Source organism: Gossypium raimondii, chromosome 8 (assembly GCF_025698545.1).
Source record: "Gossypium raimondii isolate GPD5lz chromosome 8, ASM2569854v1, whole genome shotgun sequence".
NCBI lineage: Eukaryota > Viridiplantae > Streptophyta > Magnoliopsida > Malvales > Malvaceae > Gossypium > Gossypium raimondii.
Genome location: NC_068572.1, coordinates 35,137,296 through 35,165,117, shown reverse-complemented (window position 1 = coordinate 35,165,117; position 27,822 = coordinate 35,137,296). Strand labels below are relative to the sequence as shown.

The following is a 27,822-nucleotide window of genomic DNA, read 5'->3' as shown; positions in this document are numbered from 1 at the left end:
ATGCACTACCAGATCCTCACTTGCACTTAAGACTATTCATGGAGGTGAACGATTCTTTCAAGTTAAACGTTGTACCCGAAGAAGCACTACGATTGAAGTTGTTCCCATATTTGCTAGTTGAACTCATTGCCACCAAATTCAATTTCCACATAGCAAGAGTTAGCAAAAAGATTCCTCATGAAGTATTTACCGCCTAGCAAGAATGCTAAGTTGAGGAACGAGATCACTGCTTTCCAACAAATGGATGATGAGTCCTTTTACGAGGTATAGGAAAGGTACAAAGAATTATTACAAAAGTGCCCTCATCATGGAATCTCACATTGCATCCAACCGGAGACATCTTATAATGGTCTCAATGCTCACACGAGGATGGTAGTGGACGCATCTGCTAATGGTACTCTCATTTCTAATTCTTATAATGAGGCTTATGAAATCATCAAAAGGATTTTCAATAACAATTATCAATGGCCAACCAATCGAGCAATGTCAGGAAGATGAGTCGCTGGAATACATAAAGTAGACGTTCTCACTTCACTCGCATCTTAGGTATCCTTGATTTCCTTAATGCTTAAAAAATTTACCACTAATGGGTTTAATAGTTTTGCAGCACAACCACCGAATCAATTTGAAAATGTAGCTTGTGTCTATTGTGGGGAAGGACATCTGTTTGAAGAATGTCCATCGAACCCAGAATCCGTGTATTACATGGGTAACCAAAACCAAAACCGAAGAAGGCAAGGACTACAATCCAATTGCTATAACCCATTGTGGCAAAACCACCCAAATTTCTCCTAGAGTAACCAAGAAGCTGGACCCAGTAACACATATGCCCAACCTAGACCGACCCAGCCACCTATTTTTTCCCAACAAGTTCATATACAACCTTAAGTTGAACCATCAAATGGCTTAGAAAACTTGTTGAAGGCATACATAGCCAAGAATGATGCCTTAATCCAAAGCCAAGCAGCTACATTGAAAAACCTAGAAAACCAAATGGGTCAGCTTGCAACTGAACTGAGAAACCGACCATAAGGTGCTTTACCTAGTGATATGAAGAATTTGAGGAATCCAAGGAAGGAGCATTGTAAAGCGTTGACATTGAGAAGAGAAAAGACATTAGAGCCCAACACTATCAAAATTGAAGAGAAGCCAGTTGATGCTCAAGACTCAGAGGAAGTTCAACCGAGTGTTGAAATTTCAGTTTCATCGAAACCAAAATCTGCAAAGCCCAATAAGGTAATTTCTGAACCAATCAATTCTGATAAACTAACAACTTTGTTAGATGTAAAATTGTCACAGTAGATGAATCAACCAGTTCCAATAAAGAAGCCTCCACCACCCTACCCTCAAAGACTTTAGAAGTAGAAACAGGAAGTTCAATTCAAGAAGTTCCTAGACGTACTCAAGGAACTTCATATCAACATCCCGTTGGTTGAAGCATTTGAACAAATACCGAACTATGTCAAACTCATGAAGGATATCCTGTAAAAAAAATGAAGACTTGGATAATTTGATACGGTAGCCTTGACAAAGGAATGCAGTGCATATCTTCAAGATAAACTACTCCCAAAGTTGAAGGATCCTGGATGTTTTACCGTACCTTGCAACATTGAAGTAACATATTATGGTAAGGCACTATGTGATTTGGGTGCGAGTATCAACTTGATGCTCATGTCAATATTTAGGAAGTTGGGAATAGGTGAAGTTAGACCTATTACGGTTACGCTTCAATTAACAGATCTATCCTTAGCACATCCAGAAGGAAAAATCAATGACGTATTGGTACGTATAGACAAATTTATTTTTCCTGCTAAGTTTTGTATTCTAGACTTTGAAGCAGACAAAGAAATGTCAATCATCCTAGGAAGGCCTTTCCTAGCAACTGGAAGGACCCTTATTGATGTGCAGAAGGGTGAGCTTACTATACGTGTTCAGGACGACCAGGTAACATTTAATGTTTTTAAATCTATGCAATTTCCTGACACAATTGATGATTGTTTTGCAAAGTCCGATTTAAAGGAATTAATCATGGAAAAGGAACTCAACTATGTTGAGGACCCATTGGAACAAATTTTGACATCAGACCCTCCAAGTGATGAAGAAGAGGATGAATATGTAGCGTTGCCAGAAGCTAATCAAAGAGGACTTAATCCATAATCCCGCTTTGAATCTTTGGAGTTAGAGAATAGGGATTATGCCCAACCAAAAGCGTCAATCGAAGAGCCACCTAAATTAGAACTGACGGTACTTCCCTCACATTTAAAATATGTTTATTTATATAACGCTTTTACTTTGCATGTGATTATTTCAATGGAGTTAACCGTTGAGAAAGAAGAGAAACTCATTCTAGTATTGAAACAATTCAAAAAGGCTATCGGACGGACCATAGTTGATATTCACGGCATTAGTCTATTTGTATGCATGCAAAAGATCATCCTGGAAGATGGCGAAAAAGGGATGATTGATGGTCAACAAAGACTGAACCCCATCATGAAGGACATGGTAAAGAAAAAAATAATCAAGTGGTTAGATGCAGGTATAATTTACCCCATATCAAACAGTTCGTGGGTAAGTCCAGTCCAGTGTGTGCCAAAGAAAGGAGTTATTACGGTCATTGAAAACAAGAATAATGAGTTGATATCGACTAGAACGGTTATAGGATGGAGAATTTGCATCGATTATCAGAAGTTGAGCAAAGCGGCTAGGAAAGATCACTTCCTTTGCCTTTTTTGGATCAGATGCTAGATAGACTAGCAGAGTGAGACTATTACAGTTTTCTCGATGGATACTCAGGTTATAATCAGATTACAGTAGCACCAGAAGATTAACATGACAGCATTCACATGCCCGTAAGTACATTTGCATTTAGACGCATGCCATTTGGTTTATGTAATGCACCTGCTACATTTCAAAGATGTACGATGTCTATTTTTACTGATATGGTTGAGAAATACTTGGAAGTCTTTATGGATGATTTTTCAATATTTGGATATGTATATGATAATTACCTAGCCAATCTAGCCAATGTACTAAGGCGATGCGAAGAAACAAACCTTGTACTCAACTGGGAAAAGTGTCATTTCATGGTATGATAAGATATTATTCTAGGGCATCGGATAATGAGATATGGAATTGAGGTAGACAAAGCAAAGGTAGACCTTATTGAGAAACTCCCACCTCAAACATCTGTAAAGAGTGTTAGGGGCTTTTTGGGCCAGGCTTGTTTCTATCAAAGATTTATCAAAGACTTCTCCAAAATTGCTAAAGCCTTATGCAAATTATTAGAGAAGGACACAACGTTCAAATTTGATGAGGAGCGCTTAAGAGATTCCAAACATTTGAAGAGTCGATTAGTTTCAGCACCCATAATGGTCACACCGGACTAGGATTTTCCATTTGAATTGACGTGTGATGCAAGTGACTTCGCAATAGGAGCTGTCATGGGCCAGCGAAGGAACAAAGTTTTTCATCCCATCTACTACACAAGTCAGACTCTGACAAGAGCTCAACTAAATTATACGGTAACAGAGAAAGAGTTAATTTCTATTGTGTTTGGTTTTGACAAGTTTCGAGCCTATCTTATAGTTACCAAAGTGATTGTCTATACGGACCATTTGGCAGTTAAGTATTTACTTGCCAAGAAAGACGCTAACCCGAGACTGGTCCAATGGGTACTTTTACTTCAAGATTTCGATCTAGAAATTCAAGATTGAAAGGGAGTAGAAAACCAAGTAGCAGACCACTTGTCTAGATTGGAGCCACAAAAAGGGAATTCTCCACTTATACCCATTCAGGCATAATACTCATTGGTTTGTTGATATTGTTAACTATTTATCTTGTGGTTTGATGCCGATTGATAAGATGTATCATCAAAAGAAAAAGTTTCTTCACGATGTGAAGAACCATACTTGTTTAAAAAGTATGTAGATCAAATGATCAGAAGATGCATGGAAAAAGATGAAGTACATAAGATTCTATATTATTGTCACTTAGCTCCGAGTGGGGGACACTTTAGAGGTACACGTACTGCGACCAAAGTATTGCAAGCTGGATTCTTTTGGCCAACACTATTCGAATATGTATATACTTACGTAAAGAGTTGTGATTGATGTCAAAGGGTTGGAAACATCACCAACAGAAATGAGATGCCCTGAACAAACATCATTGAGGTAGAATTATTCGATGTTTAGGATATTGACTTTCTTGGTCCATTCCATCCATCTTTTGGTCACAAGTACATATTAGTAGTAGTAGACTACGTGTCTAAGTGGGTTGAGGCTGAGGAATATATGACGAATGATGCTAAGGTTGTGATGAAGGTTTTGCAGAAGCATGTGTTCATAAGGTTTGGAATCCCAAAAGCTATCATCAGTGATGAAGGGTCCCATTTTGTGAACAAGTGGTTGAAATGGTTACTCGACAAACATGGAGTGAAGCACAAGGTTGCCACAGCTTACCATTCGTAGACGAATGGGCAAGCTGAACTGGCAAACAAAGAGATCAAAGGCATACTCAAAAAGGTAGTTTGTCTGAACCGACGAGATTGGTCCAAAATATTAGGCGATGCTTTATGGGCCTATAGGATAGCATACAAGACACCTTTAGGGATGTCACCCTATAGGTTGGTCTTTGGGAAAGCCTGCCATCTACCTTTGGAGTTAGAGCACAAAGCTTACTGGGCTCTCCAACAACTCAACTTGGATCTTAAGCTTGCTAAAGAGAAACTGATGCTCCAACTCAACGAGTTAGAATAATTTTGAATGTTCTTATACGAGAATGCCAAATTACTCAAGGAAAGACTTAAGAGATGGCATAACAAGCACATTCGAGTTCGAGAATTTGAAGCATGACAGCAAGTATTGTTATTCAATTCCAGATTAAAGCTTTTTCCAAGTAAGTTAAAATCACGTTGGTCCAGTCCATTTACGATTCACCAAGTTTATCCATATGGATTTTTCGAACTTCAAAGTAAGGGAGGTAATTATCGAGTCAATGCTCAGCGCTTAAAACATTATTGAGGGGATAAAATTGAACGGGATCAAATCTCGTTCATTTTATCAGATATTTAATTTTTCTTGTTTTTCTTTTTGAATAAATGATTTAGGGTGTATTTTCGAGATTAGTATGTTTAAATAAATTCTTTCTAGGAGATTGGAACTTAAGCGGGACCGCTTGTGACCCTTCAATATTTCCTAGGAATTGATTTTAACATGATTTTTCGAGAAATTATTCCCTAAATGGAAAATTAAATTTTTAGTGTTTCAAATAAAAGGATCAATTTTGATCCAAGTTTTAATTGCAACTCAATTTCAAATTTTCTTTAAGTCTAGGTACTTAATTGAACTATTTTCAAAATTTGGTTGTTCTTTTGTAAATATTAAAACTAGATATGTCTTTCGTAAATATTTTCAAAAGGCATCTAGAATAAATGTTTTAATTTAATTTAATAAATAAGATGATAATAACTAGTATAGAATTATATTTATTATAATATATATTAATTATTATCAACTCTGCATAGAATTAGGATTAGTTTAAATTTGATCATATTTTAGTTAATAAGTTTTTATTTTAATAAATTAATAGCAAATAATAATTTAATTTGCATTATATTAATTATTAATTTATTCTAAGAATTCTAATTAAACTCCTACTCCCTTCACTATAAATTTTACCCACCTTTTCCACTTTTTCACATCACCTCAACCTAGCCACACTAACACCCACCTTCGACACTAATACATTACCACACGCACACCGTGCGCCTAATAGCCCAAAGACCTCCTTTACGTCATTGACTGCCCACATGTCTATGTCCAGCAGCCTCCGCACCAGCTCGTGCACTTAGCAACTCGCCAGGCCTGTTCTGACGCAACTGCCTGTTGCCCACTCTCCCGCATTCGCATGGTACACGCATGCCCTACTGCTCACGCAAGGATCCGCACATTGTGGCTACCTCCATCGCGCCAAGCCACGCTTACTGCACTGTTGCTGCCTTGCTACTCACTCTTGCCTATCGCACCACCCCATCAAGACACCCTACAACCATCCCTAAACCAACCTCTTTTGCTGTATATTTATTTTCTTTGAGCTCTTAACTTCTATAAAAATGTGGTAAAACAAATTTTTCTCCTAAATTTCAATTTTATTTAATTTTTTAATTTTTTAAAATTATTGAATTATTAATATTTTATACTAATTAAACTTTTGAGAAAATATTTGTTCTATCTTATGATCAAGTTAATCATGCCTCACAAAAGAACTCGTGCCTCTACTCAAATTGATGAATCACAAAACAAATTCCACTGTGAAGAAGCCAAAGCGAGATACGAAAGTGTTTTCAAGAATCAATAGATGCACCTAGAAAAAGGCTTTACACTGAAAGAAGGCAACTATATTGATTTAATGGTTCGCATTTGACAAATTGCTAAAGCTCTCAATTCGGAGTTATTTTGTGAGAAAAGACCTAGTGCAGATAAGGAGTTAGTTCGTGAATTTTACGCGAATTTAACTTTAAGAGAATTGACAGAAGTTTCTGTTTGTGGAATCAAGGTACCAATAACCTCAAACACTCTTAATGAATTCTTTGAATTACCTTATTTCGAAGACGACGAGTATTCTTCCTTAATGAGCAATATTGAGTTTGAAAATCTGCAAGAAATTCTCGAGGAACTTACAGTTCTAGTTTCTAAGTAGACTATATCAAAGCAAGGAATTTACACTTGTCGTAGAGAATATTTGACACCACTAGCGAAGGTATGGTTCTCTTTCATTCGATTCAGCCTTATGCCCATTTCACATGGGACTACAATTTCATTAGAGTGAATGGTCTTATTATACTCGATTTTAATTGGAAAAACCATTGATGTGGGAAAAATCATCCTAAGAGAAATGCGGAATTGTGCCGCTAGACGTATGGTCCCAGCTTACTTTCCCTTTACGATAACACTTTTGTGCTTGAAAGCTAAAATTCTTGCAAACGTAAAGAAGATAAGTTATAGTCAGGACACAATTACAGATTGAGAACTCTACCGAATAGCCAGAGACCATGTTTTGCAGCAACGAGTTAAAGAAAGCGGGGATCCCAAAGAAGAAGACGAAGATCCCATAGAGATCGAACCAATGCAGTCAGCTAAAATCCCTGGTAAGGTAGAACCAATGGAACCAGTAACCGAACTTGATGTCGCAACTTCAATGTTCAGGACTCAATCACCTCGCCTAGATCTTCGAAATGAGCTGTCAAAGTTGATGGACATAATGCAACATTTGTTGTGGCAGCAACAAGCTTACTGGAGATATTCAAAAATACGAGATGGCTCAATGAGAAGCACTCTTACTAAAATATACAATGACCCATTTATTTTTGTGCTTGAGTTTCCAGATGTCATATTTGAACCATGGAGTCCACTATCGAAGAGGTAATGAAGCGATTAATGCAAAAACAAAGACGATGGAGCAAAAGATGAGTCAAATTCGGAGGGATCTACAAATAAATAAAAAGGGGGATCTTGACTTTATTTTATTTATGTTCTTAGGTTATTTAATAAGATTAGGTTTTATTAGGATTTTTTATTTTGCATAATAAAACAAGAGGTGAAAATCATAAATAAAAATGAACAAGTTGCAAAGTACAAAGTGTGGCAATAGATATATACATGTCTAGGATTGGATTTAGAGAGAGTTTGGTACTTAAGCAATTAAATTGACTCACCTCCTCTTTTTTAGAATCCTACCTGGTGTATAGTATCTATTCACTTTTAACAATGAGGTTATTGTTCATCTTAAGTAGGGGGACTGAAAAATTGAAATTATTTCCACTCAGAATAAATTTTTGTTTCAGTTATGGTTAGGTTATATTTTGTTCAAGAATTTGAAATTTTGTTAAGTATGCTAAACTTCAGTATGAATAAAGTTTGATTATTTCAATAATTGTTATGTTAACTGAAATATGACATACATGTATTTTTAATAAAGCATGCAAATCATACCATAAAATTTTTAGTTCCTTAGGAAAGTTAGGCATGCATGAAAGTTTAAGTCTCTAGAATTAACTTAGTAGTTTCTTGAGGCGAAATCCTAGGAAGCATGGAATGTTGAAAATGATTTAGGCAACTTTTATTTGGACCGTTTGAACCTTTCAAGCCAACCTTGATGAATTTTTATTCCTTGAAACCAACTTTGAGACTATATGGCCTAATTTTATTTAAACCCTTGCAATATTTAGCCATCACTTTTCTCTTAATTATCTTTAAATTGTCCCAAACACTAGACTCGGTGCTATTCAGAATGTTATTTGAAAATAAGTTTGGGGGAGTTGAAAATAAGTATCAAATGCTCAAAAAATTTGTAGTATATACAACAAAATGCTCGTTAAAGAAAAAGAGAAGAGCATATGTACTTGAAAGAAAATAGATGTACAAAAGAGAATGTGAAAGCAAAACAAGTTGGTGTATTGAAGGTAATTATTTTAAAGGTCCAATTCAAGCTGAGTCTAGGGTTTTTTAGCCTAAATTTATCTATCTTTTACCTACCCCTAGCCTAGCCACGTTACAACATTTTTAAAGACCTATTGATTCAAGTTTCTATGCTACCTACATTAGTGGAGAGAAATTGCTGAGAAATTGCTATGTTCAACATATGAAGGCATAAGTTAAGCTTAATGATTGCAGCTTAATCTTGGATAAGGGAATAAACCAAATTGGTAGGGATTTAAAATGTCTTTATTTGGAAGCATTTAGTCTATTTTTTCTATCATAAGAATAATTGAGATTAATTTGAATGATATGTATATTGAAGTAGTGTAAATCTCAAAATTCTTGTTCTTGAGCATAAGTATACTAAAATCATAACTTTGGGAAGAATGTTGTTCTGAAGGAATTTTTCAAAGGAGTTTCTGAGAAATTCTTTTCTAATTTGTGCATTAATCAGGACGAGCAATGAATTAAGTTTGAGGGTGTGGAAACACGAAAATATACACACTTTTTCATGCCTTTTTTAACTCAAATTCAAGCAGTTTCAGTAATATTCTTGTCGAAAAATATATAATAATTATAAAATAATTAAATTGCACTCAAATTATGATCATGTTGAATTTTAATTAATTTTATATCAAATTTTGATTAATTTTGATTGTTTTCGATAGATTTGCACAAAGGACGAAAAACGGGTCGGCAAACATTACTAGAAGCACAAAATCGAAAAGTAATTTTGAAGCATCAAGGCAAATTAATTTGTCAGCCTAAGACGGTCCAAATTGTGTGTATTAATTCATAATATAATTAATTTTAATTTTAATCCAATTTAATTTGGGTTAAATAAATTATTATTAATTAATTACAAAAAGGGGCCCAGTTGAGTTGAACCGATCCAACCGAGCACTGGGTAGCCCAAAACCGTCCCACATGCTGACCTATTCAGCTTGTTTGGCCGATTATTTGGCTTGCAAAATGACCCTTGAAGACTTCTTCAATTTGCATTCAAACCCCTCCACTATTCATGCCTTTCAAGATTTGCCCCTACCTAAAAATAGCATGTTTGAAATCTTTAAACATGCCACATGTGTGGCCGGCCATGGGGGGAGTCTTTGGCTGCTGATTTTGGCTATTTTAGCAGCCTTATCAACCTATGAATACCCACTTTGGCTGCTCAGTTCAAACATGTCTCAAACCTATTCATTTCTTTACTTCTCTCTCATTTTTCTCTCTTCATTCCCTTCCATTGTTCTTCATTTTCTTCCCCTATTCCTTGGTCGATTTCACCTCTTGAAAAAGAGTCCTTCAACAACCATTTGGAGAAGCATTCAACTATTTGTGAAAGCCTCGATTCAACAAGAACAAGTAGAGAATGAGGAGCGGAGCAAACTAGTCAAGCCTCGGAGAAACACTAGATTTGATTCTTGTTCATTGTCCTTTTAATTTTATTATTGTTGTTATGAACATGTCTATGAATATTTGTGATGTTGATATGTTTAATTTAATTAATATGGATTAAATTTAATTCATATTAGGTTGATTGCATTTCGTCTACTTGAGTTATTAAAATTGTGTTTGTGTTGTTACAGGCCTTAATAAGATGTTTGATTAAGTAAAACCATGACTAAGTAATTCTTGCATTACAATTATAAGGTGACTAATGAATTAATTATTTAAACATATTAAAATTGCAATTAATTGACACGATAATTAATCGGTGCATGTTTAATCATCAAAGGTAGCTGAGGGTTAAATTAGCAACGGTATCTAACGATACATTAGCCTTGCATAACTTGCAAGATTATTGTGATTAAACTATTTCAAGGTAGAAATACATTGTTACCTCACGTAATCTTATATGTGCTTATGAGATTGAATTAATTGTTTGAATTGACATAGAGATATGTACAAGAGATTATTTTAATTTCATAAGTATGTATGTGCATTAATACATTTTCTTATTAAAATTTATTTAATCGGTTGAACCGACATAGAGATATAGTTAAGAGATAAATGAATTTTGGTAGGTAAGTATGTTCAAAAGTTAGCAAATTACCGAGTTGCCGTGAATTTATTCGTAACAACATAAAAATGAGTTTAATAATTCTAAGTTAAGAAATGTAATTAATCTATCACAATTATGTCATTTTGATTAAAATCATCTTTTGAAATCGTTCATTGGAACTTTTATTTTATTTTTATTTATTTTACTTAGTTAAAATCCTTGTTTTTAATCACATCCTCAAATCAAAATATTTTTCTTCACCAAAGTGTTTTTAAAATTTCATTCATAAATTTTTCACAATCCTTGTGGGTACGATAACTCGACATTTACTTGTCACTTTATTACTTGTTGAGATTGAGTACACTTGCACATTTCCGTCGTTCCAACCTTCACCTCACTCAACCAAAACTTCTGGCCCCGAATCTTGGGATATGACAATTCTCCCCCTCTTAAGATATTTTGTCCCCGAAATGTTCATCTTCGAACAATTACGGATACTATTTCTTCATGGCTTCTTCAGTTTCCCATATAACTTCGCTGGTCTTGTGGTTACGCCACAACACTTTAACCAAAGGAATTTGTTTGCTTTACAATATCTTCAATTTATGAGCCAAAATCTTTACTGGTTCCTCATTAAAATTTAAGTCAAGTCTTACCTCAATGTTTTCTGTTGCTATAAAACGAAATGGTTCAGCTCGGTAGTTCCTTAACATTAACACATGGAACACATCATGAAACTCCTCAAGTTCGCGGGGTAACTTGAGTCGATAGGCTACACAACCCACTCATTCTACGATCTCATATGGTCAAATAAATCTTGGGCTTAGCTTCTCTCCCACTTGGTACTCAATGTCTCGCCTTTTCAAATCGGCATAAGATTTTTGTTTGTCTGGAGTACCCTTAAGTCTTAAACAAATCAATTTCACCTTGTCTTAAGTTTTGCGAACCAATTCAGGTCCAACAACTTTCTTTTAAGCTATTTCTATCCAACATAGAGGCATGCGACGCCTCCTACCATACAATGCTTCAACGAAAACACCACTGCGGAAATGACACACTTTTCTCCATAAAATAATGTCGCCAAATCTTCAACGGAAACACCATTGCGGCTAGATCAAAATCATGAATTGGGTAATTTTATTCATGAACCTTCAATTGCCTCAAAGCATAAGCTACTACCTTACCTTCTTGCATTAGCACGCATCCAGGTCTTGTGTAAGATGCATCATTGTAGATCATAGATTCTTTTTCTGGTTCGGGTTTAATCAACACCGGTGCTTTGGTGAGTATCTCCTTAATCTTTTCAAAGCTTCATTACCTCTCTTCAGCCACATGAACTCTTCTTTCTTTTTAAGTAGCTTTGTTAAGGGTGTTGTTGTACTGGTGAACCCTTTAACAAAGCATCAATAGTACCATGCAAGCCTTAAAAAGCTTTGTACCTCATCACACTCCTTGGTGGTCTCCATTCCACAATGGATTCAATATTCTTTGGATCCATACGAACCCTTTCAGTTGAAATTACGTGCCTTAAAAACATCACTTCTTTGAGCCAAAACTCACACCTATTGAATTTGGCGAACAACTGTTTCTCTCGCAAGATCTACAGCACAATATGTAGATGCATGTCATGCTCTTCTTTGGTTTGCGATTACACCATGATATCATTGATAAACACCACCACGCATTGATCCAAATACTCATGTAACACTCAACTTATAAAATTCATAAATGCAGTAGGTGCGTTGGTCAAACCAAAGGGCATCACCATAAATTTGTAGTGCCCATATCATTTTATGAATGTCATTTTGAACACATCAGACTCCTTCACCTTCAGTTTGTGATAACTGGATCGTGGGTCAGTCTTTAAGAATACAATAGCACCTTGCAATTGGTCAAACAAGTCATCAATCCTTAGTAAAGGGTAATTATTTTTTACTGTTAATTTATTCAGTTGCCTATAGTCGATGCACTGGCGAACCCCAAGATGATATGATAGGTCGAATGACACCTTTGTCCAACAGCTTTTGGAGTTGCACTTTCAGCTCCTTTGGTGCCATGCGATATAGTCTGGTAGACACTAGCGAATTGCCAGGGTACAACTCAATGGTGAACTCCACCTAGCAGTCTGGTGGTAAACCTGGCAGCTCGTCTAAAAACACATCTTGGAAATCTTAAACAGTTCGCATCTCATGGACACCTTTCGCCAAAGCCTATAAGCCCATCACAAATGCGAGATAGGCCTCGCAGCCCTTTACTAGCATCTTCTCTGCCTTTATTGTTGAAATCAAGTTACACTAAACTAGCTCACCTACCACAACCACTTCACTACCTTCACGGCTTCACAAAGTCACTTTCTTCATCTAAACATCAATCTTGGCCTTGTGATTGGTTAGCCAATCCATTCCAAGGATCATATCAATCCCATAGAATGACAAAGGCTTATCCCTAAACTTCCAGTGGACACCTACAGTACATTCTATTGACTCACACGCTATCTCTCAACGAACTGGTGACAGTCTACCAAACAGATCATAACCTAATTCAAACTCAATACATGTTTATATTGATAATGAACTATCAAGATCATTTAGAAGAATTACACAATATTTGTTACAGAACACAAGAAAACCCAAGATGACATACAACTCGGATTCCATAAGAGTCCAAAATGAAACATGGTACTATTCAGATATGCGGATACCAGATGACATAGATTTCAACTCCATTTAGCGCAAGCAAACTAAACCCGACAAATAATTATATTTTTCATATTTACGAATACACCCATATTCTAAACTGGTAGATTTTTTTTGGCGAATACCCTCATTATCAATATAGATACATGTTTTCTTTCAGAAACTTTCCTTAAACCTCGTTCGATTACATCACAGAACTAATCAAATAAATTTAACTTTAGATGTATCATATACATATCATAAAGTTTCCTTTCAAAGGACAATAAGAACTTACCACGAAGTTGAATAACCATTTTCTACTACATAAACATCACCTGATGCACTAATGAGATGATATAAAACATGCCACATATGCCATACAGAGTATGCCACAAAGGTTTCGCAGATCACGCCACATAGACAGCATACAGAATCACATGTTTACTGTCCCGACAGACTTTCAAAGAAGGTGCCATGGGTTTCTCCCTCATAGACTTATACATATCTTCATGTCATGATCTGCCAATTCGATTTACATATTATGGAAGGCATCACCATGAATGTTCTTATCAACATATCATACCATGGGTCTCCGCCACATGGACTTACACACCTTCATATCATGATCTGTTAGTTCAATTTTCATCTTACCGGAGGCATCACCTTAAATGTATTTATTGACTTATAATGCCATGGGTCTCTATCGCATGGACTTACGCATCAACACATTATGCTCTGCTAGTCTGGTTAGAAGTAAAGTTGCCCTACCAAAGGCATCAGAAACGAATGTTTTACTCAAAATTTACTTACGCTGATTTGTTCACATACCTAAATGAATCATACTCTCCCACATTAGGCTTTACCTACATACTTACCACTAACTTTCTATTCAGACAGTATTCCAATCATCTCATCATTACACATATAGCATCTTTACTATACTTAATACACTTACCATTGATATGAGATATCATCATTTATATAATTCTACTTAAATAGTTAGCTTGCAAGAACTAATTTAGGGACTCACTTCATACTCGCATTGAATTGTAACTCGAAGCTCTAAACTTAGACATCCTTCTCGAAGCAATAGTAATAACTACTTAAGGAACACAAAATCACCATTAAAACCCATTTACATATAAATTGCTAACATCTCAATAATAGATAACCCCCATGTAAGGCCTTGTATTCATAACCTACTGTTCATAAGCTTCTTAATAGTCTTTTTCTTTCAAAAACTTAACATGCAAAGCTATTATACTTACCAAGAGGTAGAACACACTGATTAAATAAAAAACCTTAGCTTCGAACTTAATGAGGAAGAGATAACACTTAAATTCAAGAAAAATAATCAGAGAGTAATTTTGAAGGAAAAATAAAACTTCCTCATGAACCCTTCACACACACATACACACACACACACACACACACACACATAACTAATTTTCTCTTAGCGGAACTTAACAAGTGTCACTTGAATACAAACTTTGTCTTTCTTAATAGCCTACAAATTCTGAGAGAAACATAAATGAGAATCATATATAATTGATATTTGTCCAGTCAGTCTAGTGACTTCTAACCAGATCGCTTTGCAGAACCCATTCAGCACAGTGCTCAGGTAACTAGACATACTATACCTTTAGTAGTTAACCCCACCAAGCTTACTCTTTACTTATCATATCCTTTTCTTAAATAGTAGAATAACCTGAGACGGAATCCTTAATTATTTTTACGGCAGATACATTTTACCAAACTATTATCTGTTAAAAGACTATTAATTGGTGAATTACATACCCCAAACGAATAACTTCGCCACAACTCGCCTTCTTCTCAGATTCTCCAAACTTCGGGTGTGACAACCATCATCAAACTCCTTAGGCCCATTATCGGCTTATAAACTCCCTACTTGATTAACAAGCCACAACAAACCCACTAAGGCCCGTGACCCACTTGAAAAAGCAATCCTTTTACCCTTAGTTGTAGATAAGACCTTTTTCAACATACTAGATTTCAGAACCTAAGCTATACAACTCGATCCATCAAAGCCATCAACACTAAGTTCAGCCACCTTCGAACTCGACAGAGTACCCGCACCAACATCGTCCCCAGTTGGTTGCTAATTAGGAACATCATGTAGAATATCGAAATGGATGCCACTAAAAAGGGTCATAATTAGTGAAGCTCCTTTTGGCTCTACCGCACAAGCCTCACAACGTACCTTCTTCTCCACCAACATCTATATCCTAGATTTTTCCCGCCCAACTGCAGCTAGGATATCCTGCTCCACAGAATCAGTCGCATTGGGCATCGACATACTCATCAAATTATCCTAAAACACCAATGGGAAAGCCTCATAGCTTTGGCCATAATGTCTACAACCAAAATAAATTCATGAGGGACTTATACTCTACTTGTTACTGTAACAGCTCATTTTCAGCGGTGTTAGAAATAGTGGTTTTGGGACCACAATTTTGACGAGTGAGTTATTATTTTAATATTTATTTAATGTCTACGAGATTATTTTAAGGTCGTATTAAAGTTTCATTAAGAAATTTTAAAGTTTAAATGGTTAATTAGGTAAAAAAGACTAAATCGTAAATATTGCAAAAGTGGGTATCTATTAGTTAAATGGGTTAAATGGCTATGGAGAGGTAATTTGAAGGATGTAGTTGGGAAATATACCATATTGTATGCTAGTGGATGTGCATGGATAGGTTTTAATGAAATTTTAATAGTTTTAAAAGGATAATTTGGTAATTTGATAATTATGTTAAAAGATTAAGTAAATAAAAGATAAAACAAGCTATCATCTTCTTTCTTTACTTATTTTTGAATCAAAATTTTCCATTGAAGGGGAGGAAGCTTCAGTTTTGAATTCCTTCATGCATGGTATGTAAATTGTCCATTTTTAATGATTTTTATGTTTTTGAGTTTGTTTTAGCTTAATCTAACTAGCCCGTGAGTTAATTTGAAAAATTATTAAAGGTTGAGAGACTTGTAATGGTTGTTTTTGAATAGTTTTTGAAGTTATTTGATAGATTATTAATCTTGGTTGTAAAACAAACTTGTTTTGTTAAGTGATTTTTGATGAATTTTGAAATAGGGATTAAATTGTTGAAAGTGTAAATCAATAGGTTTCATTGTGAAATGTTGATAATTGTGGGTTGTACCAAGGTCCTTAGTAGAATCGGTTAATATGGTTTTAGGTTAAAATGGTTAAATTTCAAGTTATGAGCTTAAGGACTAAATAATGAAAAGTTTAAATATTAGGGGTAATTTTATAAATCTTACATAAATATGAATTATGGATTGAATTGAATTGAATACTTGAAGTACTTAATTGAATGAAATTATTTATTTAGATCAAGATAAATAACAACCGGATTTAAATTGAGGAAAGGCGAAAGTTTCGGATTAGTCTTCGACTCGACTATTACGACCATAGTTGTCGAGGTAAGTTCTTATGAATTGTAATCGTATTAATCCTAGCTAAATTGACTATCTATTTTATTGTGTTAGTTATAAATGGACTTGAATATACATGTATCGATGCTATGAATAATTGACGGATAACGAACCCCGTTTGAACCTTAAGAATTCTTAGGATATGAATGACATGTCATTATAGATTTCATGTTTCGAGTGCTAGTCTTGAATATCCTACCAATGGTTAAGGTCCTGCATTTGTTGCAGATTCTCTACAGCTTGTGTGAGAAGCATCGTGTAGCTAACATTCTGACCCACAGCTCGTGTAAGCAGGCCCACTTCACAGCTCGTGTGAGCATTATTGAAAAGGAAAGGTTACGATTATATGGAAAGGCATACTATGTGTGAGCATTCCTGGGTATCTAATGTAATTCTAGATGGTTCAACAAGTAAGTAAAGGAAATGGCATGGTAAGTATACAATTGAAAAGGTTCGTGAGCTTATGAAAAGTTTGATGAGTTTAATGATGTATATATATTAATTCTACTTACTATATGATTGAACTCATATGTATCATGGATGAACCTACTAACTTGTGAGTTTGATGGTGCTTGTATAGGCTTTTACTAAGCTTATGGTCTTGGTAATGATATTATACTTATTCTATAGTTTGTGCTAATGAAATGGTAAGTTATGTTTGAGTTTATACAAGCTTACTAAGCATTAGTTGCTTACGTAGTTGCTTACGTAGTTACTTTCCTTTGTTTTATAGATTATCGAAAGCTCGATCGATTGGAAGCTTGTCGAGGATCAATCACACTATTCAGCAACCATTTAGGTAGTTTTTTGTGTAATTTGGCCAACATTATATATGGCATGTATAGGACCTTTTGTAATGGTAGTTCATAAATAAGTTAATGGTTGATTTGGTATGTATATGCTTTTGAAGTTTATGTTTGGTTTCATGGACTTTTAATGCCTTGTCAAGTTAGGTCATTTTGGCCATTCTTAAGTGGTTGTATATAAGACTCTTTTTTATATGTTTGTGATTGCATGTAAATGGTCATTTTTTATATCATGTGGTAGATAAATGAACTAGGTTTTGTGCTTGAAATATAGTCATATTGATTTGTTGGTTAATGATGTTTTGATATATATATATATATATGTGTGGTGCCTTTGAATGGCATATTGGTTAGATGAAATAGGATGTTTGAAATGGTATGTTTATAAGTGTTTGGATGATACTTAGGCTTATTGAATGTGGGTACAAATGGGATGGTTGGTTAGGTGTGTTTTGGTTTTGAAATGTCTTGATTTTAGGGTCAAATTATGGATCACACGAGCTATCACACGTCCTAGCGACACGATCATGTGTCATTTGTAAATTGTTAGTGCATCAAGTCAATGTGTTTCACGGCCTAGCACACGGCCTGCGACACGACCGTGTAACCCAACTCAATGAGTTACATAGGTAGAGACACTGGTTGGGACACAGTCGTGTGTCCCTTTGTTTGATTGTTATACGGCCTGAGCTATGTCACACGGCTTGGCCACACAGTCGTGCGACGCCTGTTTTCAAATTTTGCAACTTTTTCCAAAATCTTCTGTTTTGTTTCAAATTAGTTTTGAATTGTTTCTAATCTATTTTAGGTCCTCGAAGGCTCGATTTAAGGCCTAAACGCACATGTTTGATAGGTTTTTAATGACATTTATTTAATTAATGTTAAATGATTTTATTGAAATGTTTGGATGTTAAATGTTGTTCTGATTGTTCGGTATGCTCCGTAACCCTAATTCGGTGATGGATATGGGGTAGGGGTGTTACAGTACAATCACCCACCAATTTGGACTTTTTACACTAGAGCCTTACTAACATTGAGACATACAACCAACCGAGCAAAACAACAACGAAAACCATTTCCAGTGTTGTAGTCCCGTTTAATCATTGAACCAACGATGCTGCCAATAGCTCGAACCAAAATTTCTTGTATAACCTGGATGACAAGCCAACAAACAAACCCAAGCCACTAGCTTTTGTATAGTGTCCTAAACAATAGAGAAAGTTAAAGTCCAAGGCCAAATCATAAGGTATTGCCTAAAATCACCCAATGTTCGTCAGTCAATGCCTTGGAGTAATTATCACCATCAAGGAACTTGACTAGGTAGAAATAATTTTCCAAGTCCATCATTTGAATCCGTTGCAACAGCTTCCAGAAGGTAAATAATATGTTAAGAAGCACATTAAACACAATCTGGCGACCCAACAACTTGATGACAACCGGATGTTCTGTACTATTCTCAATGAGAGTGTGAACTTGATCCAAAAACCTAATCAAGGAACCCCATCAATATCATCGATCAACATGTCACTATCCTCTAACACAATATCATCCATATCCAACCCTTGAAATAAATATGGAAGAGACCCTAGAAGAGTATCCTGAAAAGATGGTGGATAAGAAGCCCCTCTGTCTATATCCATACCATTCCGGTCAACAATTGAATCACCAACAATCGGCGATGAACCTTTTTCATTGTGTGCCCAACCCATTGATTGTTGAAAAACACTAGCAGAAGAGTCTATAATCATCAAAAATCGTCATATTTCTATCATAATTAAAAAATTATTTAATGAAAATTTTAGATTTATAAATAAGAATTAAAGGAGAGGAGTAGACAAGTACTTAATGGTTTTAGTTCCAAAAATAGCATATTGGAGAATCCTTTCAAAATTTATTGCATTACCAATTAATATAATGGTAGAATTGCATCTTGGCTTCTCAAATATTTATTATTTATTTTGACCTTATAATTTTTTTTTTTGGCTTGGTGCTTGGTTTAAAGGGTGGCACATACACATAACATAAAAATATTAAAATAATGGATAAACTACATAGATCAGCACTCAATTTTTATATGTTTTCATTTTGGGAACAAAATATTATTTTTCTTGAAATTTAGGCACTACCATTAACAACTGCTTTCCATTTTGGTCACCCATTATTAATTCAAAGTTCATTTTAGTCATTCAACTTTAGTAAATTTTTATTTTGGTCACTCACTTTATCTTTTAATCTCTTTTTCTCTTTTTTAGAATTAATTTTAATTTTTCTCAATAAAAAGGAACAACTTAGGCTTTATAGGAAACTACTTGGGTTTTAAAGGAAAACCTTTTTTTTTAATTTCCTTTATGTTTTTCTTTTCGAATTAATTTTAACTTTTTTCTTAAAAGAAATCTAGAGTTTTAGATGGAATTACTTGGGTTTTAAATATAGAAACCATTTTATCTTTTTTTAATTTCTTGTATTTTTAGAATTAATTTTATTTTTCTAGTAAAAGGAAAAACCTAAGTTTTACATTGAATTGCCCAAAGAAGAACCATTTTATCTTTTAAGTTTATTTAATTTTCCTAAAAAACCTAAGTTTTCCTTATAAATTCTAAATAAAATAGCCAAAATGAAAACGATTATTAATGATAATGCTTAAAATAAAATGAATTTTTTAATTTTAATGCCTAAAATGAAAACTTAAAAATTATGTGATTAATTATATAATTTTACCCTAAAATAATAAATATATAACTGTATTTGAAAACTTCTTATAGATTAATTATCACATTCTTACGTTATTATATAAATCCTATACATCAGTTTATATAGATGGACACATTAATATTACCTTTTAATATCATGGTAAATATTATCTTTTAAAATATTGTTTCTTCATCATCATTATCATCATTTTTTTTACAAGTGAACAATCACATTACAATTTAAAAAGGATGAAAAATTTACAAACATCATCTCTTCTATAGTAAGTGCATGCTAAGAGTTTGATTAAATTGATATTACCTATCACTTGGATCTTAACTTAATTGAAAAATTATTAAAACATACTTTTTATCAAAATGACAATTATTGTTATGGGAGTATTTTATCTTATCTCTTTATATAAAATAAAATATACATTTATGATAAGATTTATATCTAAGATATCATGATCTTCAATATCTCAACTTTACCATATCAATCACAATCTCTTTTTAATAGACATGTGTGTTTCTTTTAATATGGATTTTTCAAATATGGGTGTGTCAAAATCAGATTTGGTGTATATATGGAACTTAAACTATTGTAAAATCAAGGTAGTTTTACTCATTTTTGTATCATTTTCTCTCTTGCATATACATAACAAGATAATGGTACACCCAGATAAAAATTTTTTATGTATTACTAGACAATGGTATACCCATGGTGAAAACATTTATATAACGAACTTATAAAAATTGATATAAAAATTAAATATAATTTTAGTTAAGAATTAAGATGACGTGTTCAAAAATCATATTTCTCATTATATGTGTATATATATTAGAAATATTAAAATATAAATACATAAATATCTTCAAAATAATGTTTGCTGTTGTGTAAAAGGGATGACCCTTTTATAATTTAACACTAAATTAAGACTTAGTTGATTTATGTCACCAACTCGATCAACACTTTAAATTAAAATATGTCATAAATCCTTGAACTCTTCGAAATTTGATATATAATCCCTATACTTTTATTATAAAAATTTAATTCCTTTACTTTTCAAATTTTAAAATTCAAATCTAATTATGAACACTAGTAATTGTTTTTGGTTAATTTGTTAGTGTACAATTTGAAATTAAAAAAAACACTTGATTAACTTAAAAATGTTGTCATAATAAATATGAATTTAACTAAATAATTTTAACAATATTAACAATTAAATCCAATTTTAAAATCTAAAAATAAATCGAATAAATTTTTAAAATAAAATAAAAAATTAATTTATAAATTTATAAATAATACAAAGACTTGTAGCATATTTTAACCAAACCTTAATATATAGTATAGAAATACAAATAAAAATTGATATAAAAATAAACAAATGTATATGAAAATAACCCACTTGCATAAATATAACATCACTTTAAATTTATACACTTCAATAACTTTTTGAATTTTTCTATTGACATTTTTAACAATTATTAAAATTTATCAATATAATTATATTAAACACGTATGAAAAGTTTTGAATAAAAATTTTAACAATTTGATTTTTTTATAAAAATGTATAGAGATTTTAATTTACTCAATTAGTATAATCTACATGAATAAAATATGAAATATGACCATCAAATTATTATAATGTTAATGTTTTTTACAAAAGTGTAAAATGATCAAAATATCAGTTGAGATGCCAAATAAATAGCTTAACCAGACAGTATTCCAAAAATTTTGATAATAACAGGAGTAAAATTAGATCCGAGGAAATCTGAAAGTAATGCAAATAAACTAAAAAAAAAAAAATGAAAGGTTCTTACATAAAGCAACAATTAGCCCGTAATGATACCCGCCAGAATATCAGTCTTACCTCGTGCATAAATTGTGTAAACTAAGCGAATGGCGTCAAGCCATCCGTCTAGTGATTCCCACGAGTCAGCAACCTGAAAGCAACAACAGAAGACGGTCACTAAAGCCATGCCAAGATAGCAGCATCCAAAGGACAAAAATGGGTAATAATTATAAAGTTTTCCGACAGGTTTGAGATGAAATTTCTAGAATGCAAATTGAAAAGCACGATACTTACCAAGAAAACTGGACCAGAGGTGGTATCGATACAGAGACCTGCACCTGGTGGTAAAGTCAGATCAGCACATGCTGATACAGAAACAATATCTGGAATATCAACTCTTATAGCCCTTTTGTCCATATCTGTTACATCTGAAGTTCTTCCAGAGAGGCTCCGGGTAATTTGTCTCTGATCAACTCTGATGACCTGCTCAATTGGAAAAATTGAAGAGGACATGGACATGGAGAAACGTAATCAATGTGTGAGCAGATCTGACCTTTAACTACTCTAAGTTAGGGTTACTATTTAAGCAATTAAACAGAAAAGCAATACATGCTAGGACAAGTGGCGACAAACAAGCAGTGAACACTATAATACACTCCAAATTCCAAAGGAACTTACAACAACATAATTTCAGCCATTAACTATCAAAATATATTTGTCAAAACTAATGTCCATGGTCAGGCAAAAATGAATGAAAATTGATATCAATTAGCCACGGACAACAAAAAGACCAAACAGTTTCTTTTTACCTGTTGAAGTGCTTCATGATTCAAAAAGAACTCTGTTCTCTTCCAAGCACCATGAGGAGCCATTGAATTTCCTACTGGTGGTGCAGTAAGATACCCATCCTTAAGATGGGGTAAAGGTAGCTGTCAAAATTTTATTTCAGTTAGACATAATATTAAATGAGTTGCCCAGCTAATTCAATTGAGAATAAACAGAGTGATGGCTTCCGCAATAATAGTTCTCTTAACCAGGTGAGCCATCTGGTTTAAACATGAACGAGCAAATGAGAAAAAAATAATCTTCAAGAAGACAGGCACTGGAAAATGAAGAGGGTGAAAGAATACAATTACAGCAGCTTGCAATTACATTTTTAAATAAAATTATGTTTCTTTTGATTTGAATACAAGATCACTAAGCCAAGGAGGTATTGCTAGGCCAAATTAGTTAATGCCATGTTTGGGAACATCAATTGTATTTCATTTGCTATATATAGTGAGAATGAAGCGCATACATTATATATAAAAATTAAGATTCAATATGATTACATATTTGAAAGGTATAAAAGCATGATTTTCAAAATCACAAATATGTATGGGAATTTTAAATTCACCACCAAAATAGGCATCTGACAAATCCAAGAACCTGCAAAATAATCACAAATTTTACATTTATATGTGTTTTATCACACAACCTTTTTAACTTCAGATTTTCAAACAATGCATCCTCGCTTATGTTGCGAGGAAAAATAAATGAACATTGTTGGGGGTAAGCATGGATTGGCCAATCATTGAATAGGTTCACATTTCAAGCCAAAGGAATACTATTTGAAAAAGCATTGGAAAGCATGTGAAAGGATATTTTGCATCAAACCGAAGTTTCTGGTGCAGCTCAAAGATATAGTTGTGGTGCACTGATAATTGACAGTTAAAAACAGCACTAATGACTGACAAGAAAGAACTTCAGAACTAGAAGGATTACGCCAAAAATACTCCTACAGTAGTAATAAATGATAATTAACCAGGTAAAGGAACAGAAGTCGTTTTCATTCTAACAGACTCAACATTTCTTATGGAAGATTCAATCAATTTAGAAAACAAAATAAACCTAAAAAAACATTGTTTAAAGATTAAATACTGACCATTGAACGAACAAGCCTCAAGGCACTGCTGTAAACCTGGATGTATTTAAAACATCAAATAAGAACATATCCACAAAACTAAGATAGGAAATCAAAATGCAGAACACTGGAACTTTTAAATTAAGGAGAAAATTAAGAAGTATAACATTAGCTTTCTTTATTAAACTCATGTGACAAAATTTCATTAGCCAATAATTGTGCCACATATATAGCCTGAATGTAGGGTAAACCTCGGTAGTCCAGAAAAATACATTGATCTCTTACCGAGTAATTTGGTTTCAGTGCATGAGCAGCCGCAATATAGATAGCAGACTGGCTATACAGCTCATCTGGGGAAACTTCTTTCAGATTCGGCGAACCTTGTCTTAAGGTATCCTCAGCTAGTCCATACTGCATTAGAAATAGAAATATTTCAATTTCCAAATCAATGCTTCACTTGTTTGAAATTTCACTTGATAAGGTCATTATCTAATCTCATTAATTTCACAAATGAATGTATCATAGGTGAGGATAGGATCATGCCATCCAGTATCACGACTAGTAATAACCAACAAACTTACCAGAACAGTTCCAAGGTTGTATATTGCTCGATGGAAATCAAATTGCAACTGTATTGCAGCACGAAACTGCATTTAAAGCAAAGGGTACTGTAAGAATTGAAATGCAAAGTGAACTTCTTTTAGGACTTATCAGATGTCAAATTACTTTGCAGCTTGTTACTATAGTCATCTGAGCACCCTGATTGCTCCAAATGACTTTTGTACCTTACTAATTGCAGTCCTGACAATTTTTTGCTTCTCCCGAGCTGGAACAATAGCACTGAGTTCCTAAAGCATGCATGATAGAACATGAAAGTAAGCATAGCGTTCCAGGATTTCATAGAAGTAGACTCAGAAATTTGAAAGATATGGAAATAAAATGAAGCTGATTACAATATCAACATCACTAAAACATAGTTTACCTGAAGAGCAAGTCCCCAATTGTTTAGAGCCTGAAAGAGATTTATGAATCCTTAAAACCACTAAGATGTAGAATAAAAATGAAAGATGTAGTCATTATAGTTGGGAGAATTACAAGACTAAAAGAAACAATTACTTCTAATATACCTGGGGGCTATTCCAGTTGAGCTGGACAGCTTTTTCATAGTTTTTTGTTGCCTGAAAACCCATAACAATAGGATTAGGCTCTATCAAAGTAAAGGACAAGGCTTTTATTACTACAGCAAGGCATTCCTTTGAAAACACCAAGGATTTCTACACAGCACGACCACAAGGACAATGTGTTTCAGCACTAACTTCCAGAATGACTGTATACCAAAACTCCAAAGTAAAATCCAGTTCCATGGCTCTTTGGCCTTACTAAAGTAGATTATATAACATCATGCAGCTAACATGAAACATAAGGAGGAAACAAGATCTTATCCACACATGGAAAAGGTTTTCCATGACAAGACACCAAAATTTGCCGATAAAGGACTAGTATTGTTCATACAAAAGTCTAGCATGACTAAGATATCAAAATTATATAGTAAGAACCTGCTCCCATAGTTCTTCAGCCTCTTTGGTCCGACCACGCATTTTTGCTCGATCAGAGATTGCTATAGCCCAGTTGTAGAAAGCCTGTCATGCAATGAAATTGCATCAAAGTCATGAATGAATATCACTAGTGTATATATTATACAGCTCTACACTTATTTCAGTAAATTCTGTTGTGCATTCAGTTTCTTATCTGGCTTATGCACTCTGAGCAGTCATCATGCCTTTTTTAACTGAAATGGAACTTAAAAAAACCAAAAGATCAGAGTAATGCAATGGATCATCAGCAACATGAACAAGCACACATACATCATGAAGTGTTGGGCAAAGACGAGTAGCCTCGTCATACTTTTTACAAGCCTCCTCTAGCAAGGCATCTTTAGAAGGTGAAGTAGAATCTGGACTAACATTATCTGCACTTTCCTGCAAGCCAAATAAGAACAGAAAGGACATGATATGAGAATCTGCAGCATTTTGCAACCATTACAATATGCTTAAATTGACAATGTTAAGGAGGCTGCACTTGCTGTATAATAATAAGACATGATAATCATTCTGAATGATGTTAAGCTAACATCAACATTAACCAGTATCTCAAACCTGAAGAACCAATGCCCAATTGTAGAGAGCGTCATAATCTTCTGGGTTTCTCTCCAGTGCAGTAGCATACCTACAAAATTTGACTGAAAATCGGTACTATTGAATAGCAGACTCTAAAGCAGCAACATATCAAGCTCGATATGGAAGTAAAGTGTGAAAAGTGTATAAAAACAAGATGACAGTACCTCCTGGCAGCATATACAAGAATCCGTTGACGAGACCTGCCTTCCTCATCCGTACCAGTGACACTATTGATCAACTCCATTGCAGCATTATTTTGGTAGGACTGACGTTGCGTGTTTTCTTGACTGAAGCATATATAAATCATGGAGTAGACAATGGTATCATTCACAAGCAGAAGAAACAAGGATCACATCATATTTATTCCAACAAGACTAGGAAACCTTTACTGCATGAATGGCGGCATATGAAAAAGAACATAAACTGAATTCTATAAAGTGAAAAATCCCAAAACCAAGGGTTCCTTCATCGAAGTTGGAAAAGATTAAGATTACAATTGATGCCGAACTTGAAATTCAGAACTAATTTAATGACTCAAAAGCAGGAAAAAAAATCTAATTGCATCTGAAGTTCAAAGATAACGAGCTTCTAACATAACAATCACGTTCAAGAGTAATGGAAGACCTTTGATCGGAGAGCAGTTGCGCATCCATGCAATTAATGAAAATGAACTCGTAGACTAAAAGGAAGAGTACGCCTTAATTGCATCTAGTAGTTTGCCAATAGACAATCAAGAATCAAAATTCTGTAACTTCTCTATTCGGGATATAAAAGAGAAACAGCATAATTTTAGGTTCAGTTGAAACTCGAAGAATTCTTCACATTTAATTGAGGAGACGAATCAACGGGGAGCTTCAAAGATCGAAAGATTTGTACGTTGAAATCTCGTTAAATCCAATTACAAATTAAAGAGTGTAATTTTTTGATCAACTGAAACTCGAAAAGAAAAGGAAAAAAGAAAGTACCTGTAAGGAGACCCTGCATCATCTTCGTCGCTTTTCAATTCACTTAGCAATTCTCTCATCGTGAAAGTCCGGTTCTCCTCATCTTTACGCCGCCCTGGAGGAGCAACTTGGTCGGTTGAAGCTTGTTTGGTCGTCTCATTCGATTGGATCGAGCTCTCATTGTTCGGCTCCGGCTTCGGATCGGCATCAGTTACTACAGGTTCCGGTTTCAGCTCCTCTTCCGGTTGTTGTTCAGGTTGAGATTCTACTTTCAATTCCGATTCCGGTTCGGGTTCGGGTCGGGGTTGTGGCTGGAAACCATTTTGAAGTTCGGATCCCTCAGTCGTTTCGGACATAGCGTTGAACGAGAGATTTGCGTGCAACGCCAAAGCCGAATCCAAGAAGATCTGAAAGATATATCAAGAAGAGAGAGAACAAGAAAATATAGCGTGTTGAAGCCAAGGTCCAATGCAAAAAAGGAAGTTACTTCAGCCGGGCCGTAAGAAGTCGCAGTAAAAGTAAAACATGGTAAGCTACTATGTAAGAGTACAACTGTTATTTTCAAATGCCAGGATTCCTCCCTCATTACTAAATTTTAATGTATTGAAACCTAAGGTCGCAGGGTGGTGTTGACCATTTTCCGAAATAATGATTATTAAAAAACCTAAATTTTGAACACGATATTAAGCTTAAAAAAATATAATTAAGTTGGTTTAAAAAAATGATTCGGGCATAGCTTTTATATTCAAAACCAAAATACAACATTTCTTGTGTAATTTATATGATGGCAAATGAAATATACTTATAATTTAAATATTAATTTTTTAGAAATTTAATTAAAAATATATAATAGTTATAATTATATAATCGTTAAATATTAAATAAAAATT

The 27,822-nt window shown here is 34.1% G+C and overlaps 1 protein-coding gene and 1 non-coding gene across 2 annotated transcripts; both read right to left on the bottom strand.

Annotated features, from left to right (window-relative positions):
• Positions 1–207: 207 nt before the first annotated feature.
• On the bottom strand, positions 208–314 carry LOC128032331 (small nucleolar RNA R71). Its single transcript, XR_008188458.1, has one exon. It is a non-coding gene; the product is annotated as a small nucleolar RNA R71 (small nucleolar RNA).
• Positions 315–21,789: 21,475 nt separating this feature from the next.
• Positions 21,790–27,397, bottom strand: LOC105791305 (protein HLB1). Its single transcript, XM_012619322.2, has 14 exons — positions 26,954–27,397; positions 26,153–26,275; positions 25,968–26,037; positions 25,677–25,790; positions 25,368–25,451; positions 24,939–24,989; positions 24,794–24,823; positions 24,597–24,659; positions 24,393–24,458; positions 24,097–24,222; positions 23,833–23,868; positions 22,718–22,837; positions 22,203–22,391; positions 21,790–22,059 (listed from the first exon to the last, which is right to left on the bottom strand). Exons 1-14 carry the CDS (start codon positions 27,286–27,288, stop codon positions 21,949–21,951), a joined length of 1,518 nt encoding a protein of 505 aa, XP_012474776.1. The 5' UTR covers positions 27,289–27,397; the 3' UTR covers positions 21,790–21,948.
• Between the last annotated feature and the right edge of the window lie 425 nt (positions 27,398–27,822).

What these genes read in the sequence shown, in the direction of transcription:
- LOC105791305 (XM_012619322.2), bottom strand. Translation starts at nt 27,288, where the DNA reads ATGTCCGAAACGACTGAGGGATCCGAACTTCAAAATGGTTTCCAGCCA. An exon ending in ATTGGGCATTGGTTCTTCAG is followed by an intron (nt 25,791 to 25,967) that starts GTTTGAGATACT and finishes TTTGGCTTGCAG; the next exon opens with GAAAGTGCAGATAATGTTAG. An exon ending in TGAGGCTTGTTCGTTCAATG is followed by an intron (nt 22,838 to 23,832) that starts GTCAGTATTTAA and finishes AAATTTTGACAG; the next exon opens with CTACCTTTACCCCATCTTAA.